At 40.6% G+C, this 25,932-nt stretch overlaps 1 protein-coding gene across 4 annotated transcripts in view; it reads right to left on the bottom strand.

Annotated features, from left to right (window-relative positions):
- Window positions 1–12,067: 12,067 nt before the first annotated feature.
- Window positions 12,068–25,932, bottom strand: part of OPHN1 (oligophrenin 1) — a 365,836-nt gene continuing 351,971 nt past the window's right edge. For 3 of the 4 annotated variants that reach the window (XM_021932859.2, XM_021932860.2, XM_021932858.2), the window contains 4 exons: window positions 22,572–22,737; window positions 21,467–21,517; window positions 17,307–17,348; window positions 12,068–16,055 (listed from right to left, as the gene is read on the bottom strand). In XM_021932859.2, coding sequence (XP_021788551.1) covers window positions 17,315–17,348; window positions 21,467–21,517; window positions 22,572–22,737 — 251 coding nt within the window. In that variant the 3' untranslated portion in view covers window positions 12,068–16,055; window positions 17,307–17,314. Of the gene's footprint in view, window positions 16,056–17,306; window positions 17,349–21,466; window positions 21,518–22,027; window positions 22,140–22,571; window positions 22,738–25,932 lie in introns of those variants that run through there. The other variant, XR_002519579.2, reaches the window with a different exon arrangement.

Raw genomic sequence — 25,932 nt, 5'->3', positions numbered from 1 at the left:
CCTCCTTTTATTTCACTTCACATTATTGTGCTTAGCAGATATTGTGTTCTTTTACAAATTGAAGGTTTGTGGCAACCCTGCACTGAACGAGTCTATCAGCACGATTTTTCCGACAGTATGTGCTCACTTCATGTCTCTGTCAAATTTTGGTAATTCTTGCAATATTTCAATTTTTTCATTATTATTGTACCTATTATGGTGATGTGTAATCAGGGATCTTTGGTGTTACTATTATAATTCTTCTGGGGTGCCACAAACCACACTTACGTGACAGTGAGCTAAATGAGTAAATGTTGTGCTGTTCTGACTAATCTACTGACCAGCAGTTCCCTGTCTGTATCCCTTTCCTTGTGAGTCCCTATGCCCTGAGATACAACAATATTGAAATTAGTCAATTAATAACAGTACAATGGCGTCTAAATGTTCAAATGAAAGGAATAATCACACACATCTTTTAATTTAAATCAAAAGCTAGAAATAATTAAGTTTAGTGTGGAAGACATATCAAAACCTGAAAAAGGCTGAATACTAGGCCTCTTGCACCAAACAGCTAAGTTATGAATGCAGTTAAAAGTTCTTAAGGGACTCTGTTCTGTTCCATTGGTCTATATAATACCACACATCTACAGCCATCTGATCTTTAACAAACCTGAGAGAAACAAGAAATGGGGAAAGGATTCCCTATTTAATAAATGGTGCTGGGAAAATTGGCTAGCCATAAGTAGAAAGCTGAAACTGGATCCTTTCCTTACTCCTTATACGAAAATTAATTCAAGATGGATTAGAGACTTAAATGTTAGACCTAATACCATAAAAATCCTAGAGGAAAACCTAGGTAGTACCATTCAGGACATAGGCATGGGCAAAGACTTCATGTCTAAAACACCAAAAGCAACGGCAGCAAAAGCTAAAATTGACAAATGGGATCTAATTAAACTAAAGAGCTTCTGCACAGCAAAAGAAACTACCATCAGAGTGAACAGGCAACCTACAGAATGGGAGAAAATTTTTGCAATCTACTCATCTGACAAAGGGCTAATATCCAGAACCTACAAAGAACTCCAACAAATTTACAAGAAAAAAACAAACAACCCCATCAAAAAGTGGGCAAAGGATATGAACAGACATTTCTCAAAAGAGGACATTCATACAGCCAACAGACATATGAAAAAATGCTCATCATCACTGGCCATCAGAGAAATGCAAATCAAAACCACAATGAGATACCATCTCACACCAGTTAGAATGGCGATCATTCAAAAGTCAGGAAACAACAGGTGCTGGAGAGGATGTGGAGAAATAGGAACACTTTTACACTGTTGGTGGGATTGTAAACTAGTTCAACCATTATGGAAAACAGTATGGCGATTCCTCAAGGATCTAGAACTAGATGTACTATATGACCCAGCCATCCCATTACTGGGGATATACCCAAAGGATTATAAATTATGCTGCTATAAAGACACATGCACACGTATGTTTATTGCAGCACTATTCACAATAGCAAAGACTTGGAATCAACCCAAATGTCCATCAGTGACAGACTGGATTAAGAAAATGTGGCACATATACACCATGGAATACTATGCAGCCATAAAAAAGGATGAGTTTGTGTCCTTTGTAGGGACATGGATGCAGCTGGAAACCATCATTCTTAGCAAACTATCACAACAACAGAAAACCAAACACCGCATGTTCTCACTCATAGGTGGGAACTGAACAATGAGATCACTTGGACTCGGGAAGGGGAACATCACACACCGGGGCCTATCATGGGGAGGGGGGAGGGGGGAGGGATTGCATTGGGAGTTATACCTGATGTAAATGACGAGTTGATGGGTGCTGACGAGTTGATGGGTGCAGCACAGCAACATGGCACAAGTATACATATGTAACAAACCTGCACGTTATGCACATGTACCCTAGAACTTAAAGTATAATAATAATAAAAAATAAAAGATAATATAAAAAAAAAGTTCTTAAGGGAAATTTAAAATGCTACTCCAGCGAACACACAAATGATAAGAAAGCAAAACAGCTTTATAGCTGATATGAAAAAACTTTTGGTGGTCTGGAGAGAGGATCAAACCAGCCATAACATTCGCTTATTAAGCTAAAGCTTAATCCAGAGTGAGGCCCTCTCTTCAGTTCTATGAATGCTGAGAGAGGTGAGAAAGACACAGAGGACAAGTTTGAAGCTAACAGAGGTTGGATCATAATGTTTAAGGAAAGAAACCATCTCCATGACATAAAAGTGAAAGGTGAAGCAGCAAGTGCTGATTTAGAAGCTGCACAAGTTATCCGGAAGATCTGGCTAAGATAATTGATAAAGGGGCAACAGCAAACAACAAATTTTCAATGTAGATGAAATAGCCTCATATTGGAAGAGATGTCATGTAGCTATGTAGTTAGAGAGAAGTCAATGTTAACTTCGAAGAACAAGCTGACTCTCTTGTTACAGGCTAATGCAGCTGGTGATTTTAAGTTGAAGCCAATGCTCACTGGCCATTCTGTAAATACTAGGGCCCTTAAGAATTATGTTAAATCTACTCTGCCTATTGTCTATAAATTGAATAGCAATGTCTATATGAAAACACATCTGTTTACAGCATGGTTTACCAAATGTTTTAAACCTATTGTTGAGACTTACTGCTCAGAAGAAAAGATTCCTCTCAAAATATTTCTGCCCGTTGACTATGCACCTTGTCACCTAAGAGCTCTGATGGAGATGTACAAGAAGATTAATGTTGTTATTATGCCTGCTAACATAACATTCATTCTTCAGCCGCCAAATCAAGAAGTAATTTTGATTTTCAAGTCTTATTGTTTAAGAAAAACATTTTGTAAGGCTATAGCTGACATAAATATTAATTTCTCTGATGGACCTGGGAAAATATATGGAAAACTTTCTGGAAAGGTTTCGGCATTCTAGATGCCATTAACAGCATTCTTGATCCATGGGAGTAGGTCAAAATACCAACATTAACAGGAGTTTGGAAAAAGTTGATTCTGACCCTCATGGGTGACTTTGAAGGGTTCAAGACTTCAGTGGAACAAGTAATTGAAGATGTGGTAGAAATAGCAAGAAAACTAGAATTAGAAATGAAGCCTGAAGGTGTGACTGAATTGCTGTAATGTCATAATAAAACTTTAACAGATGAGAAGTTACCTTTTATGGATGAGCAAAGAAAGTGGTTTCTTGAGATGGAATCTGCTTCTGGTGAAGATACCATGAACATTGTTGAAACGACAACAAAGAATTTAGAACATTATGTAAACCTCGTTGATAAAGTGGTGGTAAGGTTTAATATGATTATGTCCAAATTAGAAAGAAGTTCTACTGTGGGTAAAATGCTATCAAACAGCATTACATGCTACAGAGAATTTTTTTCTGAAAGGAAGAGTCAATTGATGTGGCAAACTTCATAGTTGTCTTATTTTAAGAAATTGACACAGCCACCCCAGTCTTCAGTAACTATTAGCCTGAGCAGTCAGCAGCCATCAACCTTCACATAAGACCTTCCACCATTAAAAAGTTACGACTTGCTGAAGGCTCAGATGACTGTTAGCATTTTTTAGTTACAGAGTATTTTTAAATTATGGGATGTACATTGTTTTTCTAAACATCAGGTTATTGCACTCTTAGTAGACTATAGTATAGTGTAAACATTACTTTTATAAGTACTGGGAAACCAAAAAATTCATGTGACTTGAGTTATTGCAATATTTGCTTTATTGTGGTGGTCTGGAACCAAACCTGCATTATCTCTAAAAGATTAAATATATAAAAATATATATATATATATGTGTGTGTGTGTGTGTATGTGTGTGTCCTCTTCTCTGGTTCTCTGGAAAACTGGCCAACACAGAAAAGGGAAAGCACTATTTTTGGTGTTAGACACAACTGAGGTCAAATACCAACACCATCAATTAATATCTATGTAATCTGAAGTAAATTATTCAACTTTCCAAAGCCTCAGTTTCCTCATATCTAAAATTGGATAACACTACCTCTCCCAAGGCTTTTATGAGCATTAAGTAAGAAATTAGCAGAGGTCCTTTCCCTCCTCTATTGACTATTCCTTTTCCTCAGCTGCCAATCAGCATCTTAAAGATTTTTGGGGGATTTGAAAATGTAAGTATATTTCTAATTTGAATTAAAAATCCAAAGCCCCTCCTTCCCACTAAGCCTCCATAACTCCTTCCTGAGTCACATGGGCTTTGATCTATAGAATGACCTTATAGACCTTAGATGGATCTGAGGCACACTCATTAATGCCCCAGTTAGTCCTACGATTATTTCACCTCCTTTGCTCTTCTGAGCATCTTCCAATGAATACACTTGGGATGGTCACATCTAGGGGTGCCTCTCACATTTCTATTGAAGATATATATTTATTACAATTATCTGGCAGATGCCCATAAAGTGTCTTGAGCAAGGAGTGCCTTTTCCAAATAACACAAAGGCTCCATATAGACTAGAGGTGGCCCTGTACCTTCCTGATTCCTAGCTTACTTTAGGCACTGGGCACACTCTTTATAGAGATTGAGATCCAGAAAGAGTATTACTTGTCCAAAGTCACATAGTGAATAAATGGAAAAGGCCAAGATAGCCATGGAGGCCTGTGGGACTCCTTAGCCTATGCAAAGATGGCATATTTTCATTACTGAAAACTTTTCTAATACCAAAGCCCCCAAAACCCAGGATTGAGTTGGTATTTGGGAATGCAACTTTTCACTGGTGTGCTATGCTGCTGGAGGTGGAGCAAAGAGGGTGTCTTAGTCTGTTTAATGTTGCTTTAACAGAATACCTGAAACTGGGTAATTTACTGTGAATGGCAATTTATTGGCACACAGTTCTGTAGGCTGGGAAGTCAAAGATTAAGGAACTGACGTCTTGTGAGGACCTTCTTGCTGTGTTATCCCATGGTGAAGGTGAAAGGGCAAGAGAAGGTGACAGAGAGTAAGGAATCAAACTTACAAACTCAAGCCCTTTTATAATCAGCATTAACCCATTCATGAGGGTGGAGCCCTCATGAACTAAATACTTCTCATTAGGCCTCACTTCCCAACATTGCTGCACTAGAGATTAAATTTCTAACACATGCTTTTTTGTTTGTTTTGTTTTGTTTTGTTTTGTTTGTGAGACAGAGTCTTGCTCTTTCACTCAAGCTAGAGTGCAGTGGTGCAATCGTGGCTCACTGCAACCTCCACCTCCCGGGTTTAAGCGATTCTCATGCCTAGTCCTCTCAAGTAGCTGGGACTACAGTTGTGTGCCACCATGCCCAGCTAATTTTTCATATTTTTGTTACAGATGGGGTTTTGCCATGTTGGCCAGACTGGTCTCGAACTCCTGACCTCAAGTGATCTGCCCACCTTGGCCTCCCAAAGTGCTGGGATTACAGGCATGAGCCACTGCACCTGGCCTAACACATGCTTTTTGGGGAACACATTCAAACCATAGCAGGCTAAGTCCCCTCCCCACTATGTCACAGTAGGAGTAGCCTACCTGCTTAGCTGTCTATGCTTTATTCCCAGAGCTCAAATCCATTTAAAGGATCTTTAGACCCATTTCTTAAGGCATTTTGTGATTTCTTCTTCACTTAAGGAAAAATAACATGGTTTCTTGCTGAATATAAATATACCTTGGACAGCCAAGAGTCTAAGGTTAATATCCAATTAAGTGTGAAATCAGCCAGTAGGAGGGTAGTGCTTCTCTTTCCTACAGGACCTACCCACCCCCTCACTGAGTACCTTTGAAGGAACATCCATAGCACAATTCTAACAACAGCAGGAGTACAAAATGTAGGAGGAAAAAAGGGTAGGTGAGTGTGGGAGAGATAGCCACTCCCCAGAATAGCAAATGAGTGCTCAGGAGGGTGAAGGCTCCCAAGACACACTACCAGGACCTGAACTATCGTAAAAAGAAGGAACACTTCTCAGACCTCAAAATATAAGCATCCTCCAGGCTTCACTGTTGGCAAATGCACAGAGCAAAGTAGCTGGGCCTGGGTTTTGGCATTAAACTCCCACATGAAAAGAAGAACAACGATGGAGGGAACTGGTCCAGGTATAGGAACAGGTTAGATAGGGTGGTGGGGGCAGGATGGCTAGTAACAGGGCCAAGGGACATGACATTTTCCAGTCAGGCAGGTTATACCATATTGAGGAATTTAAGAATCAAGTTGTGAATAACATTTGGAAAAATCTTTGGTAGAGTTCAATCCACCAGCCCTGAGTGGATAAAGAGAAGATTCCATTCCTGGATAGTAGATAAGGCAGTTGCTATCACTACCACAGTGGCTGCTGTTGCTGCCACGTACTACTACTACTACTGCTACTACTACTACTACTACTACTACTACTACTACTACTACTACTGCCACTACTGGTTAGTATTGAGTACTTATTAAAGGCCAACCATGGTTATTTGGGTGAAGTAAAATACAGACAATAACAAGATTGAATCAGAAAACAAACAAACAACAACAACAAAAAACTCCCAACAAAGAAAATCTCAGGACCTGATGGCTTCACTGCCAAATTCTACCAAATTTATAAAGAAGAGCTAACACCAATTTTCCTCAAACTATCCCAAAAAAAATAGAAAAGAAGAAAATTGTTTCTAGCTCATTTTATAAGGTCAGCATTACACTGATAACAAAATCAGACAAAGATATAACAAAAGCATTAAACTAAGGGCCAATATCCCTGATGAACATTGACATAAAAATCCTAAATGAAATACTAGCAAACTGAATCCTACATCACATCAAAAATATAATACACCATGAACAAGTGGGATTTATCCCAGGAATACAAGGGTGGTTCAACACACACAAATCAATAAATGTGATACATCACATCAACAGAATGAAGGACAAAATCCATATGATCATTTCAAGAGATACAGAAAAAGTATCTGATAAAATTCAACATCTCTTCATGATACAAACTCTCAACAAACTAGGCATAGAAGGAACATACCTCAACATAATAAAACATATGACAAACCTTCAGCTAACATCATACTGAATGGGAAAAGGCTGAAAGCCTTCCTCCAAGAACTGAAATTAAATGACGCCCACTTTCACCAGTCCTATTCAACATAGTACTGGAAGTCATAGCAATGGCAATCAGGCAAGAGAAAGAAATAAATGGCATCCAAATTGGAAAAGAGGAAGTCTAATTGTCCTAATTTGCAGATGACACAATCTTATATTTAGAAAAACTAAAAGACTCCATCAAAGTAAAAAACCTCTTAGAACTGGTAGATTCAATAAAGTTACAGGATACAAAATCAACATACAAAAGTCAGCGGTATTTCTACACACCAATAAAGAAAGAACTGAGGCTAGGCACAGTGGCTCACGCCTGTAATCCCAGCACCTTGGGAGGCCAAGGAAGGCAGATGGCTTCAGCCTAGGAGTTTGAGACCAGCCTGGGCAACATGGCAAAACCCTGTCTCTACAAAAAATACAAAAAATTAGCCAGCTGTGGTGGCACGTGCCTGTAGTCCCAGCTACTTGGGAGGCTGAGGCAGGAAGATTACTTGAGCCCAGGGAGGTTGAGGCTGCAATGAGCCATGATCACAGCACTGTACTCCAGTCTGGGTGACAGAGTGGGACCCTGTCGAAAGGAAGAAAGCAAGAAAGAGAGAGGAAGAAAGGAGGGAAGGAGGAAGGGAAGGAAGAAAGGAAGGAAGGAAGGAGAGAGCAAGAGAGAGAGAAAGGAAGAAAAAGAAGAGAAAGAGAAAGAAAGAAAGAAAGAAGAAAAGAAAGAGAAAGAAAGAAAGAAGAAAAGAAAGAGAAAGAAAGAAAGAAGAAAAAGAGAATAGCTGAAAGAAAAATCAAGAAGGCACTATTCACAATAATAAAGATATGAAATCACTTAACTGTCCACCAATGAATGAATGGATAAAACGCAGTATATGTACACAATGGAATACTATTTGGCCATAACAAAATGAAATCCTTGCATTTGCAGCAACGTGGATGGAACTTGAAGTCATTATGTTAAGCCAGACACAGTAAGACAAATATCTCATGCACTCACTCATACGTGGGAGCTAAAAAAAAGTCGATTTCATGGAGGTAGAGAGTAGAAGGATAGTTACCAAAGGCTGGGAAACATGGTGAGGGAGGGGAGGATGAAGAGTTTGGTTAATGGGTACTAATACGTGCTAGATAGAAGGAATAAGTTCTAATGTTTGATAGTAGAGTAGGGTGAGTAGTTAACGATGTATTTTCAAATAACTAAAAGTGAGGACTTGAAGTGTTCTCAACACATCAAAATGATAAATGCTCAAGGTGATGGATATCCCAAATACCCTGAATTCATCATTACACATTTTATGCATGTAACAAAATATCACATGTACCTCAAAATATGTAAAAAAAATATGTATCAATACACAAAGAATAACCAACACTTATGTTTGAATTTTATACCAATATTAAAAACTCTTAGGAAGATCCCATATATCATGGGAAGCCCCCAAGTGAAAATACTGCTCTAAAGAGGGCATTCCTGGGGCCGCCTTGCTTGCACTGACAGTCTCCTTTTCTTCCAGCCTCTGAGAAAAGGTCTGTCACCTTCACTATGCATTCCATTAGCCTTATAAAACCCAGCTAGTCTATAAATTTAAAATAATCCTTCAGTAGGCTCAGCAGTGCTGATTTGTGCTGCCAGAATGCCAGGACCCCAGGGGCAAGTTTGGAGGATTAAAGGTATGAGGAACTGTGAAATCAATCTGGCTTCAATCTGTTCTATAGGAGAATTTCCCCAGGTTGGTGGATTAAGACTTTCCCAGGTGATTAGTTAAGGAAATGGTCTGGATTTGAATCCTGTATTTCTTATTTCCTGACTACAAGTACTTGGACAAATGACATAACATCCCATGTCTTCTCACCTACAAAATGGGACTAATACCAGTACCTACCTCATAGGAATGTTACTAAAATGGAACAAATCCAGTGAACCCATGAAAAGCACTTAGAAACACATCTATCCTGTAGTAGACACCATGTGTTAGCTGTAATAGCCAAGAGATACATCAATGGGAAGCACACTTCTCATGTTGGGCCTTTGGGGAAACTGTTTCTCCCCCTTTCCCCCAGTATCTAGATAGAAGGAGACTAATTAAGTGACTGGTCACCAGCATCAAGGTACTATCTAGGAATACCATCGGCTGCTACAGATCCCCCCCTTGCACTCCTGCTACTACTTCCTTTGATGTGCTGCCGAATTGTCTCTGTGTGTATTTGAGAGATGGGAGAGGTTGAACAACCCTGGGGTTTCTAACCGCCCATGTAGGTGACATGTAAATGATCATTTTATTCTTCCCTAAAATTAAGGTTTCACAACCATGTGCCTTCAGACTGAAAGGCAGGGCTTCTGTTGGCAGCTACTTCATGCCTGTTGTAAGCAGCTATTATGGCCCCTAAGAAGATTCTATGTCCTACTCCCCATGACTGTGATTACATGGCAAAAAGAATATCGAAGATGTGATTAGTGTTACAATTGACCTTAACATAGGGAGACTATCCTGGATTATTGGGGTAAACCCAATGAAATTACCCCAATGAAGGGGCGAGGCCTTAACAGCAGAAGCAGAAGAGGGGAAGTCAGAAAGATGCAAGAGAAGAGAAAGCAAAAGGACTGAAATGTTGCTGGCTTGACAACAGAGATGTCTAAGAAATGGGGACTTTAGTCACAGAACAACCAGTGAGCTTGGAAGAGAAACCCAAGCCCCAGATAACAACCACAGGCCTGGCTGATACCTTAGCTTTAGCTCAGTGAAACCGTAAGCAGAAAATCCAGCCATGCTATCCCAAACTTCTGACCTACAGAAACTGTGAGATAAATACAGGATGTTTTTCAAAGCTACTAAACTTGCGATAATTTTTTACAGCAGCAATAGAACACTAATACAATGCCTCTGGCCTCAACTTGTACATTCATCAAATTGGGGCAAAAATACCTTGTGCTCCCTACCTTAGGGAGATATTATGAGGACAAAATAAGGGACATTAAGGATGCTCTGCAAAGTTTCAAGTCATACACTGTTATATGCTCCAAAAGGAAAAAGTAATCTGTTTTGAAGTAATTGAATCGAAGCAATTAAGAGCTAAGAGTTTGGAGTGCTGCGTCTCCTCCCCTAGAGAAGCAGGGCAGCATAGAAGAAATCTGACAACCGAGGGCACAGTCTTATTTCTCAGCTATGTGATCTTGGGCAAGTTATGTCACCTTTCTGAACCTCATTAAAATGTGGATAATCATCTTTGCTCTGACTAGATGATATGTCTGTTAAGGTTCAAATGAAGCAATCAGCATGAACATGTGATGAAAACAAAGCACCCAGATGGGAAGCCTATCAGTCCTCCCCATTGTGTGCCCTGCCACTGGAAGCAGGTATCTTGATATTGGTGATCACCCAAAAAAGTAGTGTTGAAAAATCCTTGTGCTACTAGTATTCTGAGCACCTGTTTTCCGCCCCTGGCTCTGGTGTGTGGCCTTAAGCAAGACCCTTACCCCCTCAGTATGTTTCTCCATCTCTAATTGATTAGGTTATAGTCAGTGGTCTTTAACTAATGGACATCAGAATCACCTGAAGATGAGTGGCAGATGCAGGGAGTGGTAGTATTTCCTGTTTTGTAAGTCCCTTTTGCCCCCTCAAAAGACCCAAGTCAGAGGAATTTATGAATCATTCAAAGTACAGCTTATTTAGAATACACAAATTGATTCGTCAGCATGTGGTATGAAGCAGCAGCTTGTTCAAAGCAGTTTGGATGCCTCGTTATACTTTAATTAAAATACTGGGCAATTTCAAGCTGGCTACCTAGATCATGCCCCTTCTAGTTCCCTATGGTTTCCACTCATGTTGGTTTGCCATGACTGTGAACTTTCCTCCTGAATTACCCCTTCTTATGTAAACTGAAGATGTGAAACTATGGCCAGAAAAAGGTCAGTGGAGTTGCCCATGTTTTCATTACAATGTAGGCTGTGCTATAATTAACATCACAAAATAACAGAATATCAAAGCTGAAAAGATCCTTTGAGAGTACCTGGTTTAAAGGCAGAGAATTTGAGGCCTAGAGAGGGAGAGGGATTTGCTCAACATTAAGGGGAGGCAATGATAGCGCTGATTCTGGACCCTGAGGGCTCCTGAAAGGAGCTCTTCCCATGTCCTCATGTTGTCTTTCCACTGCTTCTACTGCTCAGAGATTTGAAAGCCAAGTACTTTTCAGTCTTCTTATTCCCCAGGCTGGTTTCACTATTCTTTGAGGTGGAGAAACTTTGTCATCAAAGCACATGTCAAAGGAATGCAAAAAAAACAGGTAGCTATGGACTCAATCTTTGTACCCACTCCCAACATACCAGACCATTCTTATCCACCACTTTTGGTCTTTGTCTCACCAAAAGGACTCCTTCCTCAAGCTGCTTTGCTGTCTCAAATACCTCATATCAGTGCTTCTCATACTTTAATGTGCATAGGAGTCTCTTGGGCATCTTGTGAAAGTACAGATTCTGATTCCAGATGCTGGAGTGGGTCCCGAGAATCTGCATTTCCAGTAGGCTCCCAGGTAATGCTTATGTCAAGGCTGATGATGAACCACATTTTGAGTAGCAAGACTTAAAGATGTTTATCATTCCTATTTCTAATAATCTTCTCCATTTACCTTTGGGATTTCTTTTCTTTACTACTGGGGGCTGTGAATTGTATTAAAAATGGAAATGGGAAGGCCTCTGTAGTTTCCAGTTAACCTAGCTGTATAATCTTGGACAAATTATTTCTCAGCTCCCTAAGCCTCAAGTTTCCTTATCTGTAAAATGGGCCTGTCACCTGTCACATAATGATGTTGTGAAGGCTGAGAGAACTGTGAGGCCATTGTTCAAAGTAAACTATAAATGGAGACTCCTAGGTGCAAAAGAACTCTTTACCTAGGTTTCCTTAGATTTGTAGAAGTCAACACAAGCAGTAGGTAGTGAGTAGTTCCATGTACCATCATGTCTCAAAGATATGCTCAAATATTGTTTCCATGACAAAACTGCAGATGGAGGCCACTTATATTAGACAGTCTACATACTTTATTGAAAGTCACATGAATGAGCCCCAGGATCTCATTTGTTTTATTATTTTGATATAGCATATGTCTTTCACACAGACACTCTTTCTAGCCCTCTACTAATGCCCTTGGCATCAAGTGCTTCATTTCCCCCAGGAAAATGAAGGCTTTTCTTTATTGAAAACTTATCTTTAAGGTATCTTGATTCTCTCTGAAATTTTTTATTATTTCTGACACTTTTTCTGGGCTTGTAATGTGTCAAGGCCACTTATCTGCAGCTACCTTAAAAATAGTATAATTGATCTACGTTCTCTCAGAAGCAATTTTTTCCTAGTCACAGAACTATTTCTTCTTTTACTACTTTATTTGTTCTAGTTATTACAGAATCAAAGAACTTCTTGAAAAGAGAATACTTTCCCATGATAACCAATTACTTTAGAAATACTCTTCATGACACTATAATTGAAATTAGATGCTAAGTTTTGTCCCTCAGTGACTGAACACCCCCAACCTTTTAAAAAACAAAAACTTCAAAAATAAAAATTCAGTATTTCTTTTCGTAAGCCACCTCTTGATTTTGCTATCACCACGGAAAAATTTGTAGAGATTTGACCCCAATACATCAAGTACTGCAGAGGCACCAAGACCTTTTCTCCTTCTAAAACTGCATTTGTGGATGTCACCAGTCTCTTAGGCTGAAACTGAAACTGCCCATGCTACAACCTTGGGGAAGTACGGAGACACCTGTGAGGACCTTTTTACTTTTTGAAAAATGGCAAGGCAAGGACTTAACAATTACCAACTAAAACACAAATCCTTCACTTCACAAAATAAAATTAGATGATCATCTTACAAACATTACCAAATGTGTAAGCTCAATATGAAGAGAAAGCCTAACTCAGCAATATCTTCCAGCCCAGTTTGCATTTCCATATAAACTGAACCTGCATCCCCTCCCTCCTTCAAATGTTTGCCTTTCAATATTTCATAGGCAGGCAAGAGTCAAGAGTCATGCCAAGTCTAGCAATGTGGCCTCTGTTCAAACACCTACCACAGTGTGGCAAAGGGAAAACAGCATGGGCTAAAAGTGGCCTGGATTCAAATCACAGTTCTTTTATTTACTTTCTATGTATCCTTGAGCTGGTTGCTTTAGCCCCTGGGACATAATTTCTTTCTCTGTAAACTGAGAATAATACTTGCATGTATATGAAACACTGAGCACTTAATAAATATGTGCTTAATAAATGCTAGGTTCTTTGTTATCCCTGCCAGTTCATCAGTTTCAGTTCATCCATTGCCAGATTCTCTAACCTGCTGGCCAAAGTATGTTGATAATTTCCTATAGTTGCCACTCTTCTATTATCACCCTCTTCCCATAGCCTCTGCAAAATGACTACCCATTCATCAAGCCTAGGCCAAACCAGTCTCATTCCATGATAGCATGCCTCAGCACAGGAGCTTTTTGCACTTTAAGTCAGAGTGCCAAAGAGAGGCGCTGAGATTCATTCTTTGACATTCTTAAGGTATAGACCAGAGCAAGGGCAGAGCTACTCAGCCACTGCTCCCTGGCCTCCGGGCAGACTGGTGGTCCTCAGCTCTCCACAATAGGCCCTTGATCTGTGTCCCAGGCAACACACAGCAATCTCATGACATTTCTGGGACATATTTTCTACTGGGATCACAGCAACTTTCTAGGGCTCTCAATAATCTTCCAATGTTTGCATTGGTGATTGTGGCATTTTCCCCCAAGAAAATCAGAGTCAAACCATGTCTCTTTAAAGGGACTGTGGCCCTATTAGCCATGCTTTCACGGCCAAAAGCTGCACACCTGTCTGCTTTATTCAGGATAGAGCAGGGAGGCCACAGCCCTGAAACCAGGGCTTAAAAATAAAACCACTTACTAGGTGAGGTCAGTAAGGCCTCACAGAGACTACTGTTGGGGGCAAGCAGCAGGGTAAATGATGGTGACTTGACTCTTTTACTCCTGGTTTCTTAGCAACCTGGCCTTTGAGACTGGGTACAGTGGAGAGGGTTCAATGGGGCCACCTGGATATGCCTTGATTTAGAATGGCTTCAAATTTCCACTCAATTACTTTCAAAAAGGCTCTCAGTGTACTTGGCCTTACATGTTCCTAACTCACCAATAAACCATGTTTGGAATTCAGTCTTGAAAATGACTACTGCCTTTCAGTAGCACTGTTCCAAATGCATCTCTGAGTGGGGTTTGCGCATGAGTGTGCATGCACTCACTCTCTATCTCTTTATCTAGGTTTCTCTGTCAGTACTATACTCAGTGCACTTAATAGGGCCTTGGTAGAAGAGTGCAAGTAGGAAAGCTCTTTCCCTCACACTGGGCAACATTATAATTATACAGACTCTACAGACAAGCTATGGCCCAGGCATCTGCACAGAAACAAGTACCGATGCTCTTTCCAGCAACTTCCCTTCAACAAACAGGAATCAGAAATGTCCATTCCTCAGATTTCTGCCCCATTACACCAATTTTTAGGTCCTTTCCAATAATAGAGATAGCAAATGAAAGGGACCTGGCAGGGGATTATGTCTTAACATTTTTCACTTGGTGACAAATACTCAAGAAACAGGGTAAAAGCCAACCCCCAGAAATGATGGCCATTAAAGCCACAAACCACAAGGTCCCTTGCTAGATAAGTGTGATACAATGGGAAAAAAAAAAAAACTTGCATAGGAGCCCGGGACCTGAGATCTTGTCCTGGTGTGATCATTACCTTGCTCTGCCTCAGTTTCCCCAACTGGAAACTGGGCAGTTAGACTAAATGATTTTGAAAAGCCCTTCCAATCAAGGGCTTATATGGATTGCAAAAAGGGTATTTTACTCAAGTGCTGTGGTTCTTAACTTTTTTGGGTCACAAGCCCATGTGAAATTTAGCAGAACATTATGGATTATCTCCCCAGAAAGGGCATGTTGTCATGGAATTGTGCATACCATCTCCGGGGCTTCATGGAGTTTCTGAGTCCATGGACACTGGGTTAAGAACTGCTTTTTTCAGGAGATAAAATAGTTTATGTGCAGAAGGCAAACATGAAGCAACAGTGACAGCTGCCTGGCCTCAATCCATGTTAACAATTTTTCTAGCATTTGACCCCAAAATAGAACTCCTGCAGGACCAAACACAGTCTCCCTTTTTTTTTAAAGAAATGTGTTCAGCTTTTGTTTGTTTCTTGATTGCTTGGAAAGGAAGTTGTCAAAAAAAAAAAAAAAAAAAAAAAAAAAGGAGAAAGAATAATCCAAATAGACCTAGGCTTTGACATGCAAAACATGCTTTGCAGATTTGTCCTAAGTGGCTGCGTGTAAGAGCAGGAAGGCCACCTTCCTAAGTCCACATGGAGGGGCTGTGGGGGCATCACTCATCCCACTCATGGCCCCGCAGGAGCAGGCAGGCTCTTGGCAACATACTGCAGCACCAGAGCACCAACATGGCACCAGTGTCCATATCCTCAGTAGGAGACATGTTGAGATTCTCCAATGTTCAGCAAACATTTCTATTTCCCTCCAACCAAGGTAAGCAATGGCCCCAACTCAAGTGGCCTTCAGTTCAAGGTAAGACACCTGAGATCAGTCTTTACCCCCAAAACTCTCAGAGTTCAATGGCCCTCTGAGGAAGCAGGAAGTTCAGGGTAGAGTTGAAAACTGAGCTCCCCTCTTCGACTCAGGTAAGTGGATATCTTGGTTTTGGCAGAGTCTGGCTTGAGGGAGTCCAGCTCTTCACAGTGTTACAGGAACTCAAAACAGACCTTCTGAGGGGATGAAGACTGAATACAAAGGAGATATAAACAACTGTCTAGGACATATGCTCCTTATTTTATGGTCTCCCAGAGAGAGCCTGAAAGTGCAAGGCTAGGAAGGAGCTGCTCTTCAACACAAAATGACTCCGCACACAAAGGTTTGAAGAAGAAAGACTGTTTCAGAACCTGCAAAGGGTCCTCTGAGGCCAAAGCTTTTAAAACCTGAAAGAGAAAGAAGAGAGTAGGGAATTAGCGAGGACTGGTCAAATACTTACCAGCCACTGATAAGTGGGGCTTCTCTTGGTAGGTAGGTAAGCCTATAATTGGTAACTCATCTTCTGAGCAACAGGGGATTGCTGGGCAAAGGCTCTTACAAGTCTGATCTCATGAAACAGGCCTAAGATGGTGCTATGACCAGGGTTGGACACTTTGTGCCTTTGACCTAGACTCAAATTCCCCAAAATCTACATGGAGAAATAGAAGCCTGATACTAGGACCTCTGAGATTACTTCCCACATCATGCCCACTGCCTTTATGGTCGTACAATAACTACAAACTTCCTTTTAACAGGGACTTCACCTCCACAGGGGCTGATAAGGAGAAGTTTATCTACTCATGGACCTCTGAGGACTGGCAGTGACAGGGAAAAAAAGAAGGTTAGGGAGCACATGAAAAGCCAAGCTCCAGATACTTGGATCTCATTTATGTGTGTATCAGGTCACATCATGCCAGCAATCTGATAGTCAAACAATCAGCACTCCTACAGTAGAGAAAGGAATTTCCCTGACATCTGAGTCTCCTGTGACCTTTGCAAGTCACTTATCCCCTCTGAACTTCAGTTCCTTTATTTGTTGAGTTAGAACACATGTTATCCTCCCTTCTCCTGGCATGTGATATGCATCAAATGAAATAATGAATGTGAAAGTGCTTTGCATTGGACAAACATAAAGGACTAAGAATGAAGGTTCAGGTGGGTAAGACTGAAATAATGATTTGGTCTGTAGGAATGAATCCATCTACAGATACTAAGGTAGCCTCTTGGTATCTGTTATAATATCAAAAAGGAGGTTCCTGGTTTCCTTAAAGGCCTGAGAGGTGTCAAAGTTAGAAGGTTCCAACCTTCTCATTTTAGAAACTGGGAAACTGAGGCTCAGAGAAGGAAATGTACTTTCCCAAAATGTCACAGCCTAGGATTCTTAATAAATTTGATTCAAAGGCAATCTGTGAAAGCATGTCATAGTTTGGCTAGGAAAAAAAGAAACAAAAGAGGAAGGTTACTTAAAATCACACAAAACCTTGGAATTGAAAGTCACTAAATTTAAGGGTCATGCAGTGACAGGGTAATGAACTGAGGCATAGAAGTGAGTTCCCACACTTCTGATCTACATGTTATTCCAGTCCTCAAAATATCAGATCCCATAATGAAGGCTTATGTGGAACAAGGTTCTGTAATCAGGGATAGGGACTACATACCTGTAGCCTCAACTTTCATCTCCAGGAAGTCTGCCTTGAGAACTGTGGATAAAGAAAGACATTTCACTAAGATTCTAGAAATCAGGATTGGAAAGGTAAATTGGGGGAATGGAGGACCCTTCCAGGCCAGTGCTAAAGAGGCCATTTGAAAAATGGAGAAGTGATTCATCCCAGATGTTTCAAAACATCTAGCTCCATGCTTATAGTTGGGGCTCCTTCTCTGGCAGGCTTAAAGAGCCCAGCATCCCAGATGTGAAGACATCTTTCAGGCACCAGAGCAATTCTCTGAGTACCAGACTATGTGAAGCTTGGAGAACCCAGGGAAGCTGGCTGCAGACCACAAACTACATACTGTGATGATCTCTAACAGGGATAAGGGTGAGGACACAGACAAGTACCATGTGAAAGATGAATCCTCCTTTGCCTAGAAGACCAAACCAACCTTGTCCAGCCTCTTGATGTGCTTGGATTAGTTCTAAATTACCCTTGTCTGGGGACAGCTGGGGGACGAGAAAATCTTGGCAAATGAAACCCACTATAGTGTGGCCAGAGCATTGCGTGTAACAGTTGGTCCCCAGGGCTATGTCTTCAACCCTCTGTTTTTCTCTTCTCTCCAGTCTGTTTACACTTACTCCCTGGAGGATCTTATTCCCATCCATGGTTTCAATTGCCACCAAACACTAGGGACCTCCCCGCAACAGGCTACTATTCACATTGTAGCGTATGTGAATAGCCCCCCCACCAAGACTTACATAGTGGTTGTACTCACCCACTATATACCAAAATCTATGTATACATACCCAAAATCTATGTATACGTACATCCAGCTCCAACTGCTAGCCTAAGTTGCAGTTACCCACTGAACATCTCTACCTAAGTCTCTAAGTGTCTTTAAAATTTGTACAAATTTAACAACTGTGTCTTCAAAATCACTGTGTCCAAAATTGAGCACGGCATCTTTCCCATAAAACCTGCTTCTCCATGATTAATTATTGTACCATCTACTTAAGTGCCCAAGTTAGACTTTTCTCTTTCTCAGTTCATCAATGTTCCATGTTTGAAAACGTAGCAAGGTCTTATTGAGTCTTTCTCAAATCTGTCCCTTCTATTCCATTCCCACTGGGAATGCCATAGGCCAGGGCTTCCCCGACTCTTGCCAGGACAATTAGTTTCCTTAACTGGTCTCCAGCCTTTACTCTCCCATCTATCTTTCCCACTACCAAAGATCTTTCTACAACTTGGTCAGCTCAGAATGTGACTGTCATGCTTGAAGTTCTTCCCCCCTTTCTATGACTCATCCACATATGGACCGCAGTATAAAGACCAAGCACCTTAGTATGTTATACAATGCCTTCACAATCTGGCTCCAATTCATCTTTCTGGTCTCACCCCCAGCTAAGCTTCCCTCTTTTCACTGCCACATTCTAGCCAAAGTGGAACGCTAATAACTTCTGAAACCATAAGCTGTTGGGCCTCTTTGAAATGTCCTCCCCTCCTTTATGTTCTTGATGAGCCATTACTCATTTTCTTCTTAGTTATTATGTTTAAATTGTGTAAGGGAAATGAATAAGGGGTTGATGTCATTCAAATGCTAGGCTGTAGTCAGGTATACAAATGGGGACCAAAAAGGGGCAAGACAAAGTTTAAAAAGATCATCATTTTCATTAGAGATGAGAGAAGAACTTAGCAACAATGACTACAGATGGGACTGACTGTGTCACTGGTCTGAGGATCTTGAGCAGAGGCCAGCCTGTGGAAGCACTGATGCAAGTGGTGGTTACAAGGTGGAGGCCTAGATGGAAGGGATGCTTTCCCTATGTGGATGCTGAGTGGGAGGAGCCTGTGGGTACCCAGGATGTTAGCTCACAACATACTGGAGAGCAGGTGTACCTACTTTGGTCTTACCTACATTCCTGCCAAAATGGAATCTAGGAATAAAGAACAGGATTAAATCTAGGTTCTAGAAGACCAGACACAGGGTGAGTAGAGTGATACTCTAGCCTGAAGTGCCTGCTTTGGTCATAGCCCTTGTAGGTTGTGGTTGATCTAAGGCTTCCTTGAGCACTGGCTGACAAAGCCCAGCCCATTGGTAGTGGCTACTCATCTTTTCATACTCTCAATACCAGTTTGGCTATAGCTTCCCTCTTGTAAGTCTATCTGCCTTAAAAACTCTATTGGACTTTCTTCCTGCTTCTTACATATTTCCTTCTCAATGCCTTGGTTTCCTGTCCAAGCTTGCAGATCAATAACTCCCCCCACAACATTGTTTCTGTCTAGTTTTATTCTTTCTTCAAGCCCCAGCTCATATATCACCTCCTCTAAAAAGCTTTCCTGTAGACATATTCAGTTCATTCCAGTTTACATCGTTCTATTTCCTTGTTATTTACTTCTCAAGTGGTTTATTCTAGGGAGGCATAGGCCACCTTATTAAGAATATTTGAGACTCTCGTATTCTCCCTTCTTCTTTTCTTTTCTTTTTTTCTTTTCTCAAGGGAGATATTTGGTTAAGCTTACTTTAAAAATTTCTGAGGTGAAAACTTTTATCTTCATGCTATCAGTAACAGAAATCTGGTGCCTTGATCTGACTTTCATCTGCTACGGTAGAATGAATGGTAAATTATTGTCGAAGGAGAATTTGGCCCAGCCTGAGGTTCCAGCTGTCTCACTGACAAGCAGAGCTAGAATGAACTGCTGTGCAGAATCATGTCCTAGTGAGTCAGTCCCCATAGTTTTGACTAGAGGATGGCAAATCCACCCCAACTCCACTGTTGGGAAAGGTATATTGTTCTGCTTTTAACTGACCACCTAGAAGAGTTCTGCTCCTGTCACCTGTTAGGAAGAACAATTTCAAACTCTCTGATAACCAACAAGGATCAAACTCGCAAAAGTGTCCCTGAAGGCTAACCAAATATTTCTCCAGATGTTCTAGTCCAAAGGGTCCTAAATTCCAGGCCTTGGACAGTCTGCACCAGCACTTCAGAAGTTTTAATAACAAACTAATGGAAAAGAAGAAAGAGAGGGAGGGAAAAAACAAAATAAAACAAAAAGTCATATTCCCAGGCCTCACTACTAGAGATTCTGTTTTAGTGGGTCTAGAATGAAATCCAGGAATATGTGACTTTTTTCTCCACGTTTCCAGGTGACTTAGATGTGCAGCCAGTTTGAGAACCATTGCCTAAGTCCAGTGTTTACCCTTGAAATGGGGGCCCAAAGGCTGTTTATGTTAGAGTATAATATTCTACATATCCCTGTCAGCTGCCCTTTGAGTATATAATGGAATCTAAATAAGTAAACTAACAAAAAATAGAGCCACATTGGGTGTAAAGTCTTTGAGATACTGCTTGGTGTGTATTCGCATGCACATGCACACACAAGTGTGCACATATATATGTGCTTGTGAGACAGAAAAGAGAAAGAGGAGCACAGAGAGAGATGAAGAAATGGAGAGGCAAAGAGACAAGAGATACAAAGAGACACAGGAAGAGAAAAACAGAGACATATAGAGTGACATGAACAGAGAAACGGACAGATAAAGACAACTATGGGGGACACAGGCAGAGAAACACAGAGAAACAGAAAGAGATTGAGAATGACAGAGACACTGGCTGGGTGCAGTGGCTCACGCCTGTAATCCCAGCACTTTGGGAGGCTGAGGCGGATGGATCACCTGAGGTCAGGAGTTCGAGACCAGCCTGGCCAACATGGCAAAACCCCATCTCTACTGAAAATACAAAGATTAGCTGGGCATGATGGCGCGTACCTGTAGTCCCAGCTACTAGGGAGGCTGAGGTGGGAGGATCACTTGAACCCGGGAGGCAGAGGTTGCAGTGAGCCAAGATCGTGCCACTGCACTCCAGCCTGGGCAACAGAGTGAGACTCCATCTCAAAAAAAAAGAAAGAAAAGAAAAGAAAAGAAAAAGAAAAGGACAGAGACACCAAGTGAGAAAAAGAATATGAGAGAGACAAATAGACAACACAGGTGAACAGGTGAGAGACAGATAGGGATGGAGAGACAGAGTTGGGGGAGAGAAAGTGACAGACAGAGACAGATCTGTAGAGAAACAAAAAAAGAGAGAATGCTAGAGTGAGCACAATTGTATGCTAAGGATGCAGTTATTAAAAGGCGATTTGGTTTCTCTTTTGCCACCTCTATCTCTTACCTTCCTGTTTTCCGGGAAGCTGTTTCAAAAAACCTGGTCCTGGAAGCCACCCTGCAAACAGAAGCCAACCAAGTCCCATGAGTTGCTTTGGTATACATGTGAGAACCAGTGGCCAACAGAAAGGACAGGAGACTCTGAATCAGATGAGACACCAATGCCAGCCCCTGCCTTTGCTGGCAAAGGCCCTACGCATCCGAATGTGAAATGGCCCAGAGCCCATAGGCACCCCTAAGGCCATAGCTGACACTCTTTATCCCCATTGCTTCAGAATGCTCTGAGTATGTTGCCGAGTCAGGCTCTTCTTGGGGGAAATAAATGAAACCAGTCTTGATTTCAAAGTATAATTGTTGGCTTTTTGTAAATATACTGAGCTAATTAGTCAAAGCTGTGGAGGCTTTGTTCTTCTTTTTCTCCAATTTTACAATTATGGAAAACAAGAAACACAAGAAAAAGGAAGACCAGGAAGCAGTATACTGAGAGCAGTCCCAGTCAATAAAGAGAGGACAGGCAAGCGCGTTGTGGCCAAGCAAAGCTGGTCCCTGAGCACTGCTGTGGTCCTACCCTAGTTGCTCCTTCCCTGGTTCCTTGGCTTGCAGCCCAGCCTCAGGAAGGCCTGTTGGACATCAGCTCAGCTCCCACCCTGTAAGAGGCTCTCTGGGGAACCAAAGTCATTCTGAAAAAAAATTTTAAATCATACCCTTTGCTTAAAATAAAAGCCTCAAGCATAAGTACAATGAATGAATCTGTTCATTAAATTACTTTTAAAACCAGTAGAAATAACAAGAAAATTTTTTTTAAATGTCCTAAGCCAAGGAAGCTAAAATCAGAAGGTAATAATATCACCATACAGAGATAAAGGAAGTTAAGAAAAATGGGTCTCGTAGCAGGTACTAAGAATCAAAGGTTTCAACTTTAGAGAAATCCCTCAGCTTTGAGCATTGAGTGGAATACTCCCAACAGGGCTGGCCTATGATATTTCCCTAGACTACAAAGTGAAGGATGCCCCAGGGTTGTGCACTGTATACCCTTAATATGGTGATCCTGAAAGCATTCCTAGTGGCCTAGGACAGGCCTTCAGTCAAGTTTGAGGTACAACCTTACTTACACAGATGATGTGATTTCTCCTGCATTGCCAGCCACAATATCTGGCTTTGGTTCTGGCTTTTGGGGAGTAGCTGCCCGGCAGGGAGGATCTGGGGGCCTCACTGGGGGGCGGATGATGGTTGGCTTTTCTCCTGGAGGCCGCACTTTGCTGAAACTGTCAGCATCCCCTGGAAGAGAAAATGATACCAGGAACTTGGAAGGTTAGCCAAACAAAACACAACTCATGAACAGGCACCCAATATGAGAGTTACCTGGGCCAACTTCCTTGGCCTCCATTTCTTCTTGGTGACTAACAATTCTGGCTTTTTTTTTTTTTTTTTTTTTTGTAATTTTTCTGGCAACTATCCCTTCAGACTATATTTCAACCCCAGCTCTGGAGTTTCAGGTATCTTGAGTGTGTCATATCAATTACCTAAGTCTCAGTTTCCCCAGCTATATAATAAAGATCCACAATATATTATCTTACAGAGATAGTGGGAGGATTAAATCAGGTACTAATATATTTAGTGCAGGGCCACGTACATAATAGGTGCTTACTAAATGTCTTATGATGATGAATTTGAATTGTTTAAATTTATCATCACTGAAATCCAGGTCTTTTCACTTAGGCCTTGACTATTACAGTTGTCTTCTAACTCACCTTCCTGCCTCTGTGTCTTTAGTTTCCTTGTCAGTACAAAATAAATATAAATATCTTTTAAATAAGATGGTTATAATAGGACTACAGTGAAACAGGTAAACTCACACATTGCAGGTGGTAATGTGAACTGGGTTTATTTTATCTAGAGGGCATCAAGAATTCTGGAACAATGTAGATGAAATACAAAATCATACATATGAGACAGTTCATACTTGTTGATCCAGTAATTCTGCTTTTGGGAACAGGCCCAAATGGACTAATCCAAGAGGGGAACAACAACAAAAAAAAACCTTAAGAAAAAGCAATTGGCACAAAAGCATGCATCTTATCAGAAAAAAAATCAGACCTAACCACAAAGGCTAAACAAAAAATTCAATTCATACAAGCATTTAACCAATATATATTATGTGTGAACTGCCAAAAATTTAGACCAGGTCAAAACAAAAACAGGCATACAAAATAATATCAAGTGAAAAAAAGGTCCACAAAAAGTGCTTATGGCCTGATGAAGACCATACTGAAACAGACATGTACGCAACTATGCAAGGGTGTTAGTGGATCTTGATATTCATCCATTTTTTTCTACAACAATATTTACAGTAAATGTAAGAACATACTAAATTGAATCTACATAATACAACTACAAAATTTAATTTAAGTGTTTTTACACTGTTTTTCTGTTCTTTAAAGACTTTCCCAACAGCTCTAAAATGTAGAAGATAAAAGTTTAAACTCCTTCATGGAAAATCAAGGCCCTCCTTGAGCTGGTCCCATATTATTGCCCCAAGCACTAACCCTGGACTTTAACTATCAGTTCTACTCTACTCAAACTGGTCTGCCTACTGCCCCATTAAGGCAAACCCTTGACCTTACTTCTAAGTGAGACAGAGTCTGGAATTTTGTAGACCTGGCTTTCAGACCTTGTTCTGCTGCTTCCAAGTTGTGGGACCCTAGACAGGTACTTCACTTCTATGACGGTAAATTTCCTCATCTGGGAAATGAGTATAAAAACCCCTCCTCTTCAGGTAGCCAACAGACACATGAAAAAATGCTCATCATCACTGGCCATCAGAGAAATGCAAATCAAAACCACAATGAGATACCACCTCACACCAGTTAGAATGGCAATCATTAAAAAGTTAGAAAACAACAGGTGCTGGAGAGGATGTGGAGAAATAGAAACACTTTTACACTGTTGGTGGGATTGTAAACTAGTTCAACCATTGTGGAAGACAATGTGGCGATTCCTCAAGGATCGAGAACTAGTAATACCATTTGACCCAGCCATCCCCATTACTGGGTATATACCCAAAGGATTATAAATCATGCTACTATAAAGACACATGCACACATATGTTTATTGTGGCACTATTCACAATAGCCAAGACTTGGAACCAACCCAAATGTCCATCAGTGATAGACTGGATTAAGAAAATGTGGCACGTATACACCATGGAATACTATGCAGCCATAAAGAAGGATGAGTTCTTGTCCTTTGTAGGGACATGGATGAAGCTGGAAACCATCATTCTGAGCAAACTATCACAAGGACATAAAACCAAACACCACATGTTCTCACTCATAGGTGGGAATTGAACAATGAGAACCCTTGGCCACAGGGCAGGGAGCATCACACACCGGGGCCTGTTATGGGGTGGGAGGAGGGTAGAGGGATAGCATTAGGAGAAATACCTAATGTAAATGATGAGTCAATGGATGCAGCACACCAACATGGCACATGTATAAATATGTAACAAACCTGCATGTTGTACACATGTACCTTAGAACTTAAAGTATAATTTTAAAAAAAAGAAGAAGAAGAAAAAAAAAACTCTCCTCACAAGGTGATTTTAAGGACTCAATTAGATGACCTATAGACAATGTCTAGTATACAGCAGAGGTAAGTAAGTGTCAGACTCTGTCCTGCTTCTTGCCCTATATGTGTCCCTATTCTTAGGTCTCCTGTGTATTATAACCATTCCTCAAGACCCAGCTAAAATCTCAACCCTCTGAACACCCTAGTAGGTATATGTAATTTACATCAATGTAAATGTTCATGAAGTTCTTATATATTACCATGTATGTTTCTTTAAAAAATTCATCCATCTAGCCATTCTGGTGAGCAAGATATATATGTAAAGAAATAATGATAATATAGTGTGATTGGTATTCTAATTAAGGAAGAAACAAAACACTATTCATCTGCACTCATATGAATTGTCTCTCCATTTAGTCTGTATCTTACATTCTGGACATGTCATTCCCCTTAACACGAGGCTGGGTATACAGAATTGCAGCAGAAAAAAATAACCAAAATGATAATAATAATCCAATTTTTCTAATGTACTTTATACTATTCAAAGCACTCTCCCAGATGATAACTGCTTAATGTTTACAATAAGCTTGAGAGAGATGAATAAATAGGTCTTATTAACCCCATTTTACAGAGAAGGAAACTGCGGTTCAGAAAAGTAAACTGATTCGCCTACAACCATAGGTTAAATGGCAGAGTGAAGACTGAAACCCACACCTCCTGTTTCCACATCTACTGTCTTTCCAGTTGTCTGCTGTTTTGTTATCATTAGTAATAAAAAATTATAAATTATAATAATAATAGTAATGGCAATACAATAGTACTGGCAAAATTTTTTTTAGCTAACCTTTATTGAACAGCTGTTCTGTTCCACATACTGTGATACTGTACTCAGTGGTTTATGCACAT

This window comes from Papio anubis, chromosome X (genome assembly GCF_008728515.1).
Source record: "Papio anubis isolate 15944 chromosome X, Panubis1.0, whole genome shotgun sequence".
Classification (NCBI taxonomy): Eukaryota; Metazoa; Chordata; class Mammalia; order Primates; family Cercopithecidae; genus Papio; species Papio anubis.
Note: the sequence above shows the minus strand (reverse complement) of the source record. Positions and strands in the feature narration are given on the sequence as shown.